The following is a 15,955-nucleotide window of genomic DNA, read 5'->3' as shown; positions in this document are numbered from 1 at the left end:
ATGAGAATTGTATTACATTTCTTTCTTTTTCATTGCAAATGGTCAAAATGCAGAGTCAGAGTTGGGGTTCTTTTCTGGAAGGGAAGGATATCTTTTTCTGTGCTGATTTGAATCTTTTGTCATGCCTTTCCAAAAGGCTCTGGTGAGGCTTATGATGCAAAATGTTCTCAATGCTTGTTCCTGGGTTTGGGCTGCCTTGAAGGCTGTATAGCTCAGTGTTTGTTCTTAAAATCCTGGATTGAAATGTTCTATAAAACCCTGATCTGAAACTATATAAATCAAATTTTTCCTGTCCCCATGTAGCTCTTAGTGATTTTTACAGATGTGTTTTCAATAGCGATGTGCAATTATGGGCCTCTGGGTTTGGCTGCTCTGAGCTGGATGTGTCAGGCTTTCAATTTTTTAATTTTTTTTTTCCTAAGCACCATTGAGCACCTGCAACTCCCATTGACTTTGTTTGGAACCTTGGATGCTTCAAATTGCATTCAGGGCATCCAGAGAAAAGCCTTTCAAACCAATACTAACTCCTGGAAAACTCTGGCCTGTATGCAGGGAGAGGATGATTTTTTTTTTTCTTCCTGCTTTTTAAGATGATAAAGAAACACTGCAGTGGTTTATTCTCTGGGAGGGAAGATGAATGTAATATACTGGACTGCAATGAATATCACTGTCTAGATTGATTTGTTGGATAATTATGAGGGCTTTTAAGCTGCCATCCTGTAATAAGCTAAGTGATGCACTAAAGAGAAGCTGTTGCTTAACCCTGATGGCCTGTGTATCAACTGGCAGCTGCCTTTGCAGGTCAATACTTTTGGTACCTTTCCTTGAATCCCCCTGAGGTGGGGATTGTAGTGAAGAGGCAAGCATGGTACAAGGTGCTGGTCCCACAAATAAGCTAGGGTCTCCTTAATCTCCTGCAAAGCTTCTGTCTGGGTTGCACTTCTAGGATTTCTTAAATGCACTATTAAGGAAAGCATGTGTTCACAACAGCCTGTGAATTAAATTGGCAGCAGCACCTTCTCTAGAGGGGCTGACCATAAATAAAAAGGTCCCAGTGACTTGGTAGAAGGCAGAGGTGAGTGTAGGAGTTCCTGGCTCAGTGACACATTCTGAGCACTGGGGGTTTTGTGCCACGTAAAAATCTTTGAAAAACGTTGCTGAAGTCTCTGGGGCAAGCTGATTTAGCACTGTCCTGGAACAGCAGTAGGAGACTCAGAGAGCTTTGGGCTCAGTGCACCAGTTTACATAAAAGAGTTGCAATTCATGTGCAAGAGATGCGAGGAACTGCTTTGGAATTGGAAGGAAACTGCTGCCTCTCCATTCCTGTGGCTCTGGGGGCAAGTTGGAGCTGATCTGCTGTGACATCATGAGAAAAGCAATTGAGTCAGTGTAGCTGAGATGCCATTTGTGGATGCTCTCCACTGCTGGACTCTTTGGCCCTCTGCCCCGAGGACCTCAAGGGACATGGTCATTCATCCCTGCCAGGGGCACTCAGGTTGGGCTCCCCTCTTTGGCTGTCCCAGCTCCTCATGCTGCCAGATCTCCTTCTGCAACTTTGTTTTGGTGCTGGGCCATTTGTGCAGCCAGGGCTTGGAAACAGTGGAGCTGAAGGACACTCTTTCTCCACTTACCCTGTACAAAGAGGAATGTGAAGCAGTGCTACAAACAAATTGAGCTGCATAAAGGGACTCTGTTCTCAGCCATCTTCTTGCTTGGTTTCCAAATAGCAGAGGAATGCTTCCTTCTATTTGGTGCTGGATGTTGTGGGAGTGTGCATGCAATGAGCAAAGGAATATGCCAAGGGCATCACCAGTTACAGCCTCTAACAAAGATCAGCTTTATGGCACTTGAAAAAGGGATGGGGTAAATAAGCACAGATTTTCAGGATTGCTGTGATGGTCTTTTAAGATAACAAATAGCTTTGAAACGCAGTTTCCTCCATAGGTGCAGATCATGGAACTACTGCATCTTTAAACAAGAGACAAATAGGTATTTTTAAATGGAAACACCTCCCAGCAAATGAGGCTGTTGGGTGTGAGCACAGCTGTCCCACACTGTCCAGGAATCCCACAGCTGCTGTGTCTCAGGCATGTGCAGGCATGACACGAGCATGGCCGATTGCAGAAACATTCAGAGAATGCCTCAGACAGCCAACATCACCTCTACCCTGACCTCTGCCTTGCCAAAGTGAGTGTCTAGCCAGTCCTCTGCTCACCCCTTAGAGCAGGGAGAAACTGGATAAGTTCAGAGTTTAATAGAGTTATGGAAACATTTACCGCTGCAGTTGATGCTGGTTGTAAACATTTGAGACCTTCTGAACCAAATGCAATAGCGTGGCATGTCCTTAGCTAAACAAAAGGGAGTCTTGTGCTGATCTGGGGCATCTCTGCATGCCAGCCCTGAGCCAGGCTTCCTCTTGTGCAAAGGGTTGTGTAAACACACAGCCTTTTGCTTGGATGTGATCTAATTATATATGCTTTAACCTGCAGCCAGCTCAGAGACCTGGGGCTCTGTGAAGGCACAGATGTTTGCTGTGGCCTGAAATGCCACATGTGCTGTTACCTTGGACTTGGGGGGCTTTATTTGACACACTGCAGAGCTTCTCAGAAAGCTGCCTTCGTGTTTCCAGGCAATTGAATTGTAGCTCTGTGACCATCTGTCATGCTGGAGAGCCCTCAGTACAACTGTGAGGAGTGGATACCATGGGCATATCGTGTACACTTGCAACAAATGGCCTCTTCTTGGTGCACCCAAAGACCCTCTGCAGCAAAATGGGAAGGAATTACTTTTCAAACTCCAATTTGTCAGTTGCATTAGCCAAATGAACAGCTACTCATTTGTCACTCAAAATAGGCATTACTTCTATGCTGGCATCCATTGTGTGATTTTTCTGTCCTCAAATAAAAATAAGGGTAGAATTGCTACAAATCTACAAATGGATATTTGTATGATACATTACAAGGCACAGATTAGGTTAATCCATTCTGCAAACCCTACCAGCTACCATCTGTGCATGGTGAACTAATTAAACCTTGAGATATCTGCTAATCCTGATGTGACTTATAAAACCAGTTGCAGTATGTTTCTCCCCAAAAATATCATTGTGTCAACCACCTTACAAACCCCCTTGCTGACTAGAGAAAGCTGCAGACTCCTAGAGTAAGAACTTGCCCCCTCCCCTTTCTTGGATCTTTCTTGGCTGGTTTCATGCCAAAGCAGTCAGATCTCAGTCACGAAGCTGAAGCAAGCATCTGGGACCTGCTGTTTGGTGGCAACAGGGAGCTGGTGTGGCCTTCACAACTTTTCTACACCGAGTCTCAGTGCTCCTCAACTACTGAGAGGATTTTCTTTGCAAACTGTGAGGTCAGATCCAGCACAAGAGGTGCTTTCAAAGTGGTCTCTGCCACCTGCCTTGTAGGTGACCAAGCCCTTTTGGTCACAGCTATCGATGTGCCTGGGCAGGAGCACTGCTGGCCATCCCCTTCTGAAACCATAACCAAACTGCCCCTGCTCTGACTGCCCACCTTGCTGCTGGGAGCACAGCTGGCTTCAAGCCTTTGCTTGGTGGCTTCCTCTGGCACCTTGTGGCTGTGCTGTAGGATGCTCCTCCAAGTGAAGAGGAATAAGCTTTAATAATATGGAAGTTATGGCTGCATCAGTCCTGCAGTGTTTCCTTTCTGTCAGTGTTCGGATCCTGCCTGCATCGAGCTGGCTGTGCTTTGGCCGAGTCTGGCAGCTGAAGTCTATTTTAAGTAGTAATTGGGCACTTAGAATATTAAGTTAATGATTTGGTTCAAGCCAGTCTTGCCTCGGGATGCTGATGAGGCTTCCTAGAATGAGTAAACTATCTTTCAGCTGGGTTTCCCTGTCCAATTTTTGCACTAGCAAGATCATGGCTACACACAGCCAACAATCACTATTTCCTTTCCCTCCTGTAATCTAAAACTAGGAAGGATATATCAGCTGGCAAGTAAATAAAAACTTCAGAGTCCATTGGAAGATGCTTCACAAACTTTTTATAGAAACATCTGTAATGCTGTCTTTTCCCTCAGTGGGGAAATTACTAAGCAGAGCTGAGAGTTTCAGCCATGACAGAAGTGGGGCCTCAAGTGAGAAACAAGCAGATTGTTGTACAAACACCACGGATCCTCGTGGCTGATCACTTTGTGGGATGCTGCCTAGGAATTATGCGTGGAGCTGATGGCTAAAGTTGCTTCCTTGGCCTATTTCTTCATTGCTAGAAAGACTTTCTTTCTTGCCCACAAGCTTTAAGGATGTGCACTCTGTCAGCTTCAGGGACAGAAATTGCTATTTCTTTGCATTATTTGGGATAGGTTTTTTTCCTGCTTCATTTGTAATTACCAAGGGAAATGGCTGAACTTGTGGCTTTTTCTGTCCTTACAGCTGAGCTATGCTCATCACTTCAGAGCTTAACCTTTCTAACCCTGTCACTCTGCATGTGTCTAGCTTGCACTTAGAGTTCCATGGCATGTCTTGCTCTCCCTTTTTTTTTTTTCTTTTAATAAATGAACTTTATTTTCTTGGCTTAGTGTGAGCTGCCTCCTTTAAGACAATGTGCAGAAAATTAATAGTGTGTGCCACCCCTTCTGTGCTTAATCATTCAATGGGGTCACAAACGTGTGAGCTTCCAGCTGGACAGCAGGGCTGTGTGGCTGGAGCTGGTTTTACCTGTTTCAGGACTGAGGTGGTGGCCCTGGGAACAAAGCTCAGTTAAAAACAATTGAATGTGCAGATCTCTGCCAGCTTCCCAGGCCTGTAGCAAGCATTTAGCTACACAAAGGTACAGGGCAAGCAGGGAATGTACAGCCTCCAGCCCTGGCAGATGTTTTGTAGTATTTGTGGAAAATGGCTGCAGTAGAGGGAGAAGGAAGGACTGCTCCAAAAGACATATAGTGTTGCCTTTCCTTTGCTTTAAGGTTGCTGCAGTATTGATGTCATCTGGAGTCATGTTTAGTATTAGAACTGGGGGATGCCTTAACTAATCCAGCTGACTGTGACATCTGTCTCAGTTCTACCTTCTCAGTCAGAAGAACTCTTAAGCCTTTTAACTGAGTTCTCAAAGAAGCCAAATCTAAGTGTGTTACTAAAGAGGCTGAAAAACCCAATTAACTACTGTGGGCAATGCATCTTCTTTCAGGGTAGTGACTGCAGCAAATGCTGGGGGCTCCCTGCCCCAAGCAGGGATTTGGTCATTGCTCAGTGCATCTGAGCCCAGGTGGTAGCAACAAAGTTAGAATGTATTTTTTAACTCCAATGTTACTTTGAGTCATTCTGCTCTTATGGTGTTTGTCTCTGAAGTCTGTCTCCCTAAAGCTCTGAAAGCTTTAGCTTGGAAGGTTCTTTTTTAAGGTGGTGAATAGAGATGCGAATCTCTCCAAGCCCATGGCAAGGTCCCAGGAACATCTTAAATCATGTAACTTGGTGTCTTAATCCTTGTAAGAAATCTGTGGTATGACATGATCCCTGCAGACTGAGGCATGTGCACTTGTTTGTATCCTGATGAATCACACGTGTGCACTGTGCTCCTTGCATTGTTTCCTACAATTAGGGCAGAAGCAGGGATGGTGGACTGGCTCCTTGGTGCCATTTGGCCTGTTTATGTGGATGGCTGGGTGAGATAGTTTGCCAGTCAGTATTTTATAACTTCAGAAGCATGCACTGACAAGATTGCAAGATTGCTCTTGATCCGAAATCGTGATCTGTTCCCTCATCATACGATTAATCTTCTTGGCTGTATGTGCTAATTACTGCACGGAATTTAAAAACAGCGGATTCTGGCAGAACATTTTGGTTCTCATAGCTGCTGCTTTTTTTTTTTTTTTTAGGAAGATAAAGGATTTAGTAATAAAAGAAGGATAGAATAGGCAAAAGCATAGCAGTTAAGGACCAAACAAACGTTTTCATTTAATTATTGGGGATATACATCTTGGGCCTGGCTCTGGAAGAAGTTAGTAGTTAATGATCTCAATGTGCATCTTTAATTCAGTCATCAATGACAGAGCTTCCTCTTCTCATGACTGAGAATTATTTCTCCTCAGGTAGTGAATTTGCTAAACTTCTGATACATTTATTGGCTTTTGCTTGATGCAGTTATTCCCTAAAGACCTATTTTTTTTTTCCTGATTTTTTTTTTTTTAACAAGACTGTAAATCTTTTTTTAAAAAACAAGTTTTTAATATAATTAGAGGAGCATCAATTCTGTCGGTTTGGGTTTTTTTCCAAGGCAAGACTGCTGATGCTGTGCTCAGGTGCACCAGAAGAGAGCAGAATTTGAGGAGGAGCTGCCGCTAAGTCAGGCAGATTTCATGTCCTTGCAGCATCTGTGCGTGTGTGACCCAATTCTGCATCTTCAGTCAAGATGTGAATCTGTCCACTCCAATCCCACGCTCCAAATCCAGTCTGCAGTGTTCTGGCAGAAGGAAGCTGATCTCACACTTCTGCTTGTACACCATATTTTTAAAGTCACTGCTTAAACTGAAGTGCTTTGGACTTCTGCCTGAGGCTACTGACGAGGAGAGCAGATAGGAGACTTTATTCTGCACTGCTTCAGTTTTCTGCTGACAGGACATGTGGCCCATTAGATGCATAGGGTCACTGTCATCTTCTGGGTGGCCCATATGCTGGGGTGGGAGGAAAATGGGATAAGAGAGAAAGAGATGTTTGTATGTTGTGTGGGTTTTTGTTTTGCTCCTTGGCTTTTAATCTGAAGTGTGGGGACAGGGTGCAGGATTAGGGAAAAGAATGTGTTTGTGTTCTTTGCCGTTCCCAGTTCAGCATCAGTGCTGCAGAGAGTCCAGGAGAGAGGGCAGGGAGACTGGGTGCAGGCAGGGCTGGAAAAATGAGGTGTGGTTTGAGCACAGCCATGGTGGAACAGTTTGAACTCTGCAAATACCTCAGAGACTTCAGCCAAGCTCAGAGTGCTTTGGGTACCTTAGAGGATATAATGTCATTTCTCTTGGTTTTAAGAAATTCTCTGTTCTCCATCTGCTCCTGTTCTGCCTCCATCTTCTGTCTGTCAGTGGCAGATGGTATTAACGCTGCCTGCGTGGGTTTTTCCTCTCTTGCACAGAGAGTACTGGTATTTTGATTTTGGCACACTGGATAAGGCAGGTGAGAAGTACATTTGGGAGCTGGAGCAGAGGGTGATGCTCCTCAGCCACTGCAGGAATCTGTATGGGGCACAGATGGGTCTGGCTGGCTCAGAGGAGCAGACAAAATCTTCCCTGGGCATTTTGGGTAAATTAATCTAATGCTGGTGAACACTGTCCTCAGATTCTGAAAACCTGGATGTAGGGTGTGCGTCCTTTGCCCGTTGAGAGCACTCACCCCTAAAATAGCACTCACTCTCTACGTGCATCCAGCTTTGTGTGTGGCTTCACACCTGTCCCATTCTAGCTGGCCTGTGTCCAGGCTGCGTGACAGCACAAATCCTCTCTCTGGCTCACTCTGGATGGAGTGGCTCACCCAACCAGAAATGGCTGGAAGCATTACTTCCAGAGGTGTCCAGCAGGAGTTACAATGTGTGCACTGATTATTGGCCAGCTCTGCCTGGACACGCCAGTGCTGCTGAGTGTTCTGTGCCTGGCACTATGGCTCCTTGACAGCTGGGACTTGACTCTTGCACCATTTTTTTGAGTCACACATGAATCCCAGCATGTGTACGTACCTGTGAGTTTCCAAGTGCAACGTCTGGGGCTTTTTTGCCCTCCTCCTTGGCAGTGCTGGAGGCTGGCTTTTTCTCAGAGGGGTGATGCTCTCAGTTTGTACAGCTGTAGATGTGGATTAGCATTCAGATATTCTAGGCACTTCCCAGCAAAACTTGGAACTGGTACAAAACTGTATGTGCAGGGGCTGTACCACAGGGATCATGTGAGAAACAATCCCCACTTGCCATGTGGAAAGAGTTAATGTGAGCAATGGCTGCCAGAACAAAAACGAAACAGTCCTGGATACTTCTGGGTCTGCACATGGGATTAAAATGGGGTTTTACAGAAGTAAACAGAGTGGAAAATGGGACTAAGTTTTCTTTGTGTTTGTACTTTTAGAAAGGATGAAGGACTGGATGAGGCTGTGAAAATGCAGCTGTGAGCGTGTCACTGTGCAGTTTGTCAAGCACACGATCCTCTGGCCCCACTCCTCCGTTCCAACTCAGGAAAGGGCTCCCTGGTTGTGGATTTCTCCCCTGCAGGAGTGAGTTATCCAGATGATGAATTTCTGAGGCACGCTCGAGTCACGTGAAAGCCAGATGTGAGCGTTTTCCAAGCAGTGTGTGTGGGTCTAGCATGCGCCAGGCTACGTGGCAAGTGGACGTGGTCTGAGGTTGGTCTGCAGCGTGGAGGTGCCGGGGAGGTGCCGAGCCTGACAGCTCCCAGTGGGATCATTTCTGCCAGGGAAAGAGGAAGGTGCTGGCTGTGCTCATCACTGCAGCCCAGCACCTCTGCCCCCACCCCCCACAATGACAGGCCCTCCCCTGGCTGCTCGTGATGAAGCTGAACTTGGTGAAGAAGACTAAAATTAAGGGCCTTGTTTAATGTCTGCTGCCAATCCTCTTACTCAGATACTTTAGCTGGATTTGAATGTTTGATATTCTACTAGTCAAATATTTTTTCAAGATACAGCCCTCTTGAACAGATGGCATGGGGAGTGGAGGTGATATTCAAGTGCATAGAAGAGGAGATATCTCTGCAGGGATGAGAGGTTTACTTTAAAATACAGTCTCCTATTGGGGAGAAAAATAATAGATGTGTATTCCCTCAAAGACTATCTTAAAATACTTGCTTTAAACATGATGCATCAGCTTCCCATGGACATAAGAGCAAGGAAAGTTTATTTAAGCTACCCTGGTGTGGAACAGCTGCTTGCCCAGCAATTACAGTAACAAATGAATCTGTTATTGTGGTGGCACCTAAGAAGTTTAATGTCTGACCAGGCTCACACTGAGCCAGGCACTGGACACAAATGTTGGTTTTGTTTAGGTCTCTCTGGAGTCTGAGGGGAGAAGAATCAATGGCACAATTCAACAGGGTGCCCTGAGTAGGACTGTGTGAGATAGATCAAAACACTTGCAACCTTTCTGTGCCATCCTCCTGTTTCTCTGACTATCTGTTGTTCTGTGCCTAATTGAATGAATTAATTGTGTGAGCCCAGAATGTGTGGAAATGGTTTCAGTTTGGATGAAGGCTCATCTGCCATTTTCCTCTTTGCAGCCATGTTGTAAAGCTACACATAGACTCTGTATCAAGAATAATTCTCTGGTAGAAGTACTTCAATATCTGGGGGGACCTTAGCAGCACTAAGTATTTCTGTCTTCCTCCCCTAGTCTAATACTGTTGCATTTTATTGCCTCCCCATTTAACTGAAGTGTCAAGCCCCAGCTGAAGGGGAAGGGACTAGAGGAGAGAAACCTGGAGACAGGCTGACAAAGGATGGTCAGTGGGTCTGGGGGATGGAGATTTTGGAGAGGGTCACAAGGGTATGAGCATGGTGCACTGTCTGCAGATGGAAGCAGAAACAAGCCCCACAGTTTTGGGGTTTCTCACTGAGCTTTCTGCTCTTGACTAGGCAGCCTCACTTTGTTAGGAGGAGGAAGTTGTTCCTTTGCTTGTCTGAAGAATGCAGAGAGGAAGCAAGGAAGGGGAAAGTGGAGACAAAATCCCAGCAAGAAGCCCTGGTCTGAGTAGACTGAGACTGGCTTTTGGGTTCTTTACCTGCTTGGGGCAGTAAGGTGTCCCACCTGAGCCCCCAGGACAACAACATAGTGCTTCATGTATACCAACTCCTTGGCAGGCTTGTCTTCCAAAATGTAAACTGAAATACAGGCTCAACTTCTGTTTTCTGTTCTGCCACGTGTGATGAACATTGCAGCCAACAAGGCTCTAGGCCAATTCTAAAAAGTGGACACATCTAAGGAACACTGTGGTCAGCCCACTTCTTGCTGACTTGTCAGATACCATTATTGGCATGAGAACACACCCATTCCTCATTCCCCCAGCTCCAGTCTGAGGAATTACTGATTGCATTGCTTATTTTCTTTTCACTCCTCCAATTAAGACAGGAAGGGTATAAGTCTACAAAATGAGTCTGCAAAACACTCAACTGCACTCATGGAACAGAGCACTATTGGAAAGGGACCAGATGTCATTATCTCTTCAGCGTGGCCACTTGTTCTTATAATCCCTTTTTCAGTAATTTAAGTTATACTGTAACAGCTGGGAGATTTTGGTGTTACCAGTTGATGTAAAAGGTATGGCTTCATGAGAACAAAATAGTTTTATTAGTTAAATTGCCCTGAGACTGTTGTCTTCCATGGAAGGCCATTTCCCAAGAACAGGCCATACCTGTATAAATAAACTTCTTGCCCTCCAAAGCAAGGTAGCCACATCCAGATCACTTGTAGGAGCCTGTCTTTGGCCCCTGCTAATTTCTCAGCTATGCACAGAAACCATTTGGGGCAAGGGTAACATCACCAGAACTACAACCATACTGAAACTCATGACCAGCATGATCCAATTGCCCACAATTAATGCAGGACAGTTGTTGGGAAATATGTAGCTTAACAAGCTAGACAGCTTTTTGTTTTAAAAAAAGCTGGTTATAAAGGTCCTTGATAGCCCCAGCAACTGTGATCCTGCAGGAGAGTGTCCCTCATGTGCTGGCAGCAGTGTTAAGTCATGGATGCTGGGCTCAACACTGAACTGAACTGATTTCAGACAGTGTTGCTAACAAGAGGAACCTGCATCAGTAGCTGCTGCAAAAATGCCCATGGAGGAGGGGTTCCTCTGCACCTGCTGGGCCAGGGGCCCACCTGGATGTGCAGTACTGATGAACATGGATGATGCCATGAACGTGGTATCTGCATTTTGGTAGCATTGAGCTCATGCATTTGATTCTAGACTGACTCCAGCTATTGTAGGTTTTTGTGGAAGCTTACTCTGCTCTAACTGTACAAAAGACAAATAGTCTGCTGCTAAAATGAGATGAGTGGAGCTGTATCACAAGCATAAAGCATTAGTCCCCAGCAGTCTGGCGCCTGCTCTCTTGCCAGAGGTGGGAGGAGCAGCAATCAAACCAGTCTCACTGGCAGCACAAAAGCTTCTGCTGAAATCTAGAATAATATGTTTCATGTTCACCACAGCAACCAACTTAATTCTGTCTTCAAAGCTTTTTGCCCCTTCAACTCCTTCCTTTTCTTTCACACCTAAGGGCCCCCCTTGACCTGTCGGAGGGTTGCCCAACTCCATCTTGGCAGCTGGAAAGCGATGGGACGGGGTTCTGCAGCCACTTCCAGTGACGTGACTGCTGTGCTGCTATTTCTGTGCAGTGTGGCTCTGAAGGAGAGCCTCCTCTGTGCTCTTCACAACTGCCTTGGCCTCGTGACTTAGCTGTAATTTATGGATTCGTGTTCCTTTTGAGTTTTTAAAAATAATTCCGGTAGGAGGAGTTTGTTCTGGCTCCAATTGAAGTCGGCAGCAGGGGCTGTGGGGAGTGGTGTTAAGAGCAGAATTGGGATGCCGTTGCCCTAGGAGTGGCCTACTTTGAGCAGGCAGCTTTAATTTTCCTTCCAGATACTGAGATTTCCCCCCCTGCACTTCCAAGTGATCCAAGTATTCAGCCTTGTGGCAGTGGGGGAGAGGAGTGGCAGGAAGCGAAGGTTTGTTCGTTTACTGTTACCAGTCCCATTGGAAACCAGGTCCAATCCTCATGCAGAATTCCAGTAAAACCCTGTCCTAAAGGGGAAACCTGGGGCTGTTCAAAGCTTGTGTTTTGTTGGCTCAGGCACAGCATGTTTCTGAGGCCTCTGACCTCCTCCCCGTACGCTGGCTCCCGCCGCGGCTCTTCGTTTGAGCTCTCTGTGAAGTGGAATCTATCACTAATGTCTGATATTTTTATTATTTGTAGGGGGGACTCTTAAAAGCTGGTAGCAATTAGAGCTTAAATGTCTTGGAATAAAAAAAAAAAAAAAATCCCCAAGAAGGAAGTTTAATGCTAAGCAGATGTGCAGGAGCAGCTGAAATATTCTGGCTGTCTTCTGCTTCAGAAGCAACCTCATCCACTTCTAGCTGCTGTCAGGCTGGGGCAGCTCAGAAGTGCTGCTGCTTTTATGCTGCTTCCTGGGCTGGGAAGCCCACATTGGCAACCTGTGGGATTGTTTACCAGTTCATACTTATTTTCTCCTTCTTTTCTGGCTTAAGCCAATAGTTTTGACAAGGAGAAAAAAATACTTTGTTTAAAAAGAAGGTTTTTGAGAAATTGATAATTGCTAACAGAATTGCTTTATTTGTGGTGAGATCTCACATGAGTGTCTTACAATATGGCTACTGTTGATCTAGGTTTAAACTCTCTCTCTTCTTGGGTAAATATGTCCACAGTAGCCCTAAACTTGTGTTAAGTGCAGCATATTTCCTCTAACTTCGGGTGTTTCTGTCTTTTGCTGCAGCTTGGGTGGGGGCAAACTTTGAAATTTTCTCAGTTACTCCTGCAATACATCATCTGCTTGATTTATCATTGTTGTATTCAGGTTCTTCTGTCTGGAAAAAGTTCTGACAGCTGACTGAAGTTCATAATCATGCTCTGAAGGCAGTGGAAGACTATTCAAAAGCTAATAGACAAGCTGCTGACAACAACTCCTTCACACCCTTTGCCATGCGTGCCCCCAGTCTGTAACAGAAACATGCTGTATATTCCCTCCATGAGCTACAGCACAAGTTACTCTGCCAGATTATTTCCTGTTGCACTCCACCAATGCAAAGCTTTTTCCATTTTTTCTTAAATGGTAGTCCAAAGTAAATCATTGTTATTTACCACTCTGTATTTTGTAGTGTATTGTGACAGTGCAGCACATGGGTTTGAGAGGCAGATGGTTGAAAGCATTTTCTCCAAGCTGCCACTATAGAGAGTTTACTGCAAAGTAGTCAAAACTCTGAATCCATTTGAATTGCAGTGCAACTACACAATGAAAATTGTGTCCCTAATTTAAAGAAAGGATTTCAAAACCTCAGCATTCCCTTAGTGCTGAGAAAACAGCAATGTGTTTCTTGGACCTCTGGTTTCCATTGGGAAAGTTTCAAAGCTGTTTCTTAACATTTGTATCGTGCTAGCAATTCCTCAGTTACATATGTACTGTGAATCTATTACATTACTATCTATTAATCTTTTTATGTCTTGGAGATACTCTGCAGTTCAAAAGACAGTAACAAATAGACAAGGCCACCAGTACAGCCTGCTTTTCCCTCCAGTTGGTTGATGGTTGCATCTTCTCTGTTGTTAAACTGCTGGGCCCAGAACAGGGTTCCCCAGTGCAAACAGGTTTTTCAAATTGCGTTTTGTAGTTGTCAGAATATAGCAACTTCTTAGATTGTCATATAAACATCTCTTGCTAGATGTCTCTTCTCACAGGCAAGGAGAGAATAACAGCTGCCCTTCTGCTCCTTCATCCCAGAGAAGGGGAATGTTTGTTATTTAGAAATGAGGGGAAATCCGTTAACTTTCAAAACATACTTCCAGTGTATTCAAGAAAAAATTAACACTTAACATTTGAAGATTATTCCCAAATTCCCAGGCCAAGTATTTCCACCACATTTCATGGAGGGGGAGGGAAACCTTTTGACCTTGTTAACAGCAACTCCTATCAGCTTTCTCCTTAACCTGATCTCTGTCTCATTCATTGGTTAAAAAATTGAATTTCTAGTTATACTCTGAATGTACCTTAATTGGAGGTTTGTACTCTTTTCAGTGGAGCATTATTTGTCTATTGTTATTTTCCTTAATGCAATTCCAGAGTAACAAGATGCTTGTTGAAACTAATATGTGTTTGCTAAGCTCAATCTCTGTGAGTTGTCTATGTATCTTTTGGGTATGATTAACAGCTGCAAAGATAAATAGTTTTGCAGGTCTGAGGCTTAGTAAGTCAAACTGTCTCTTGGTATGTGTCTTCTGAGCTATTGGGAATAAGCTCAGGGCGTATATTTTTCTTAGAGCTCAAAACTGAATCACCTACAGATCAGTTTCATAAGTTCTGCAAATCCACTAAAACATAAAAATTAATTGGGTGCTTCTTATGACGTGACCTTCCTCTGAGTCCCCATAATGCCAATACTACTCTTAAGAAAAACTTTGTCTCTTTCAAAGCTGTCTTTACTGACTTTCAGACTTTCTGATATGACTGGTTTTGACTGTTTTCTTGTGTTTCTAATTATTTTCTTTTTTCATGGCTGCCCTATGATTGGATTTCAAGTTTGGATGTCCAGTTTGTCTGAGACTCCAAAAAAGAGTGTCGCTCCAGGTAAATTCTTGTGTCTTGGTGTTCTGCATGCTATTAAAACCAGAATTCTCTAGTTCAAGCTGTGTGTGGTTTTGGAGTTGTCTTGAATGTGAATCTCTGGCAGTGAATACCCAGGATCTGTTGTCTGCTTGTGTATTAATGTTTCATGATGCACAGTTTCTGGTAAGGAAGAGCTTTGCTTTTCTGATGACTGCCTCACCTTGATGTTGCTGCTAGCAGGGTTAGTAGTTTGCAGGGTTTTATTTTCATTGCCCAACACAAAGCCTCAGTCCAAGGCAGCTTCCCTCTTGCACTGGGTTGAGCCTGGCCACAGCTGAGTACCTGCACAGCTGTGCTCTCACTATTCTTTGTGGGAGAAACTTTACGGGTTGGGATAAGGCAGAGAAACATGACTGTGTGCTCCCTATCCCTCTGAAATGCTCTTTGCGTTCCCCCAGTAAACAGAAGTGGTTTCACATGAAAAATCAAACTCTGATAAAGATGCAAAATTTTCAAGGGAGCATCAGCCTTCTTGTTGCAATGAGTCAGGAAGGAGGAGGAGGCAGGGGAGCAGCTTCTAGGTGAGGTGTCAGGGGCTAGGGAGCAGTCCTATACAAGGCAAAAACTAAGCTTTATAGTATTATAAGGAATCAGGACTTCTGCTGTGTAACCAGTTGATTTCTTCTGCAAACATTTGTCACTTGACATGGAATATCAAAGAAGAATTCTTTTCTCCTTCAGACTTAGAAGGAAAGATCACAAGTGATAGATCCTGTGTCTGTACAGGATGCTGGGCTGGTCACTCAAGCAGTTAAGGCTACATATAGGTCCTGTGGCAAGGAAAGATGGAAACACTCCTGCTGATTTCCATACCAGATTTGGTAGAATATTCAAGTTCATGCCCTGTTAAAAGTATGTGAACAAAATCCCACCATCCTTGATGGATGAATCTTGTCTGAAGTGTTTAGTGAGCAAGACTGCTGTGATTCCAGAAATGCTGTTCTTGACAGAAGTTGAATATTTTCTTGGGGGGTTCTGCCTCATGTTTGCAGAATAGGTCTAATTTGAGGGTGGTAACTGGATATAAAAGTGCAGAAATATCTGAAGTATTCAGTCACAGGAGCCTGCTGTTTCATAGGTCATGGGGGAGTTGGGACAGAAAAGCAGAATGAGACTGAGCAGGAGTGAAACATGTTGAGGGGGAGACAGAAGAGGTGGTGTCCCTCGGGAAAAATGACAAGAACCCCTCGGGTTACATGGCTGGGGGGTGAGATTGGATTTCTTTGAGTCAATAGATCTGTTGGGACTATTTCATGTTGTCATTTATAAAATGGCAAACTATTGCCATTTATAAAATGGCAAAGTTTTTAGCCTTCTCAAAGGGCAAGGAAGCAAAGCCTTTAATACAATTTTTTCCCTTCTGCTTACTGTTTTGAGCTAAATGCATGTTGCTAGATTGGCAAAAAGAAGTGCATGATGAGTGTGCAAATGTAAGTGATTAATTGCCTTGCATGGTGCTTGAGAAGGTGAATGTTGATACATAGTGATGCTCAAAAGTCTTATGTACATTTGGCAAGTTCTTAGCTCTCCGTGCTGTTGTAGTTTATGTGGCTACTCAGTTTCTCTCCAGTTTCCAAAATAGCTGTTCTTCAGTTCACATCTGCCATAGGCTGT

At 44.4% G+C, this 15,955-nt stretch overlaps 1 protein-coding gene across 9 annotated transcripts in view; it reads left to right on the top strand.

Annotated features, from left to right (window-relative positions):
- The window catches only part of SH3PXD2A (SH3 and PX domains 2A), a 236,534-nt gene that overhangs the window by 152,646 nt on the left and 67,933 nt on the right, over positions 1-15,955 (top strand). For 5 of the 9 annotated variants that reach the window (XM_021536305.3, XM_021536304.3, XM_021536308.4 and 2 more), the window contains one exon: positions 14,255-14,302. The exons of the other annotated variants lie outside the window; for them this stretch is intronic. In XM_021536305.3, coding sequence (XP_021391980.3) covers positions 14,255-14,302 — 48 coding nt within the window. The remainder of the gene's footprint in view (positions 1-14,254; positions 14,303-15,955) is intronic. 9 annotated transcript variants of the gene reach the window in all.

The sequence above is a fragment of the Lonchura striata genome, chromosome 6, assembly GCF_050655825.1.
Source record: "Lonchura striata isolate lonStrDom1 chromosome 6, ASM5065582v1, whole genome shotgun sequence".
In the NCBI taxonomy this organism is placed as follows: domain Eukaryota; kingdom Metazoa; phylum Chordata; class Aves; order Passeriformes; family Estrildidae; genus Lonchura; species Lonchura striata.
The sequence above is the reverse complement of the archived record's forward strand: the minus strand, read 5'-3'. Positions and strand labels throughout refer to the sequence as shown.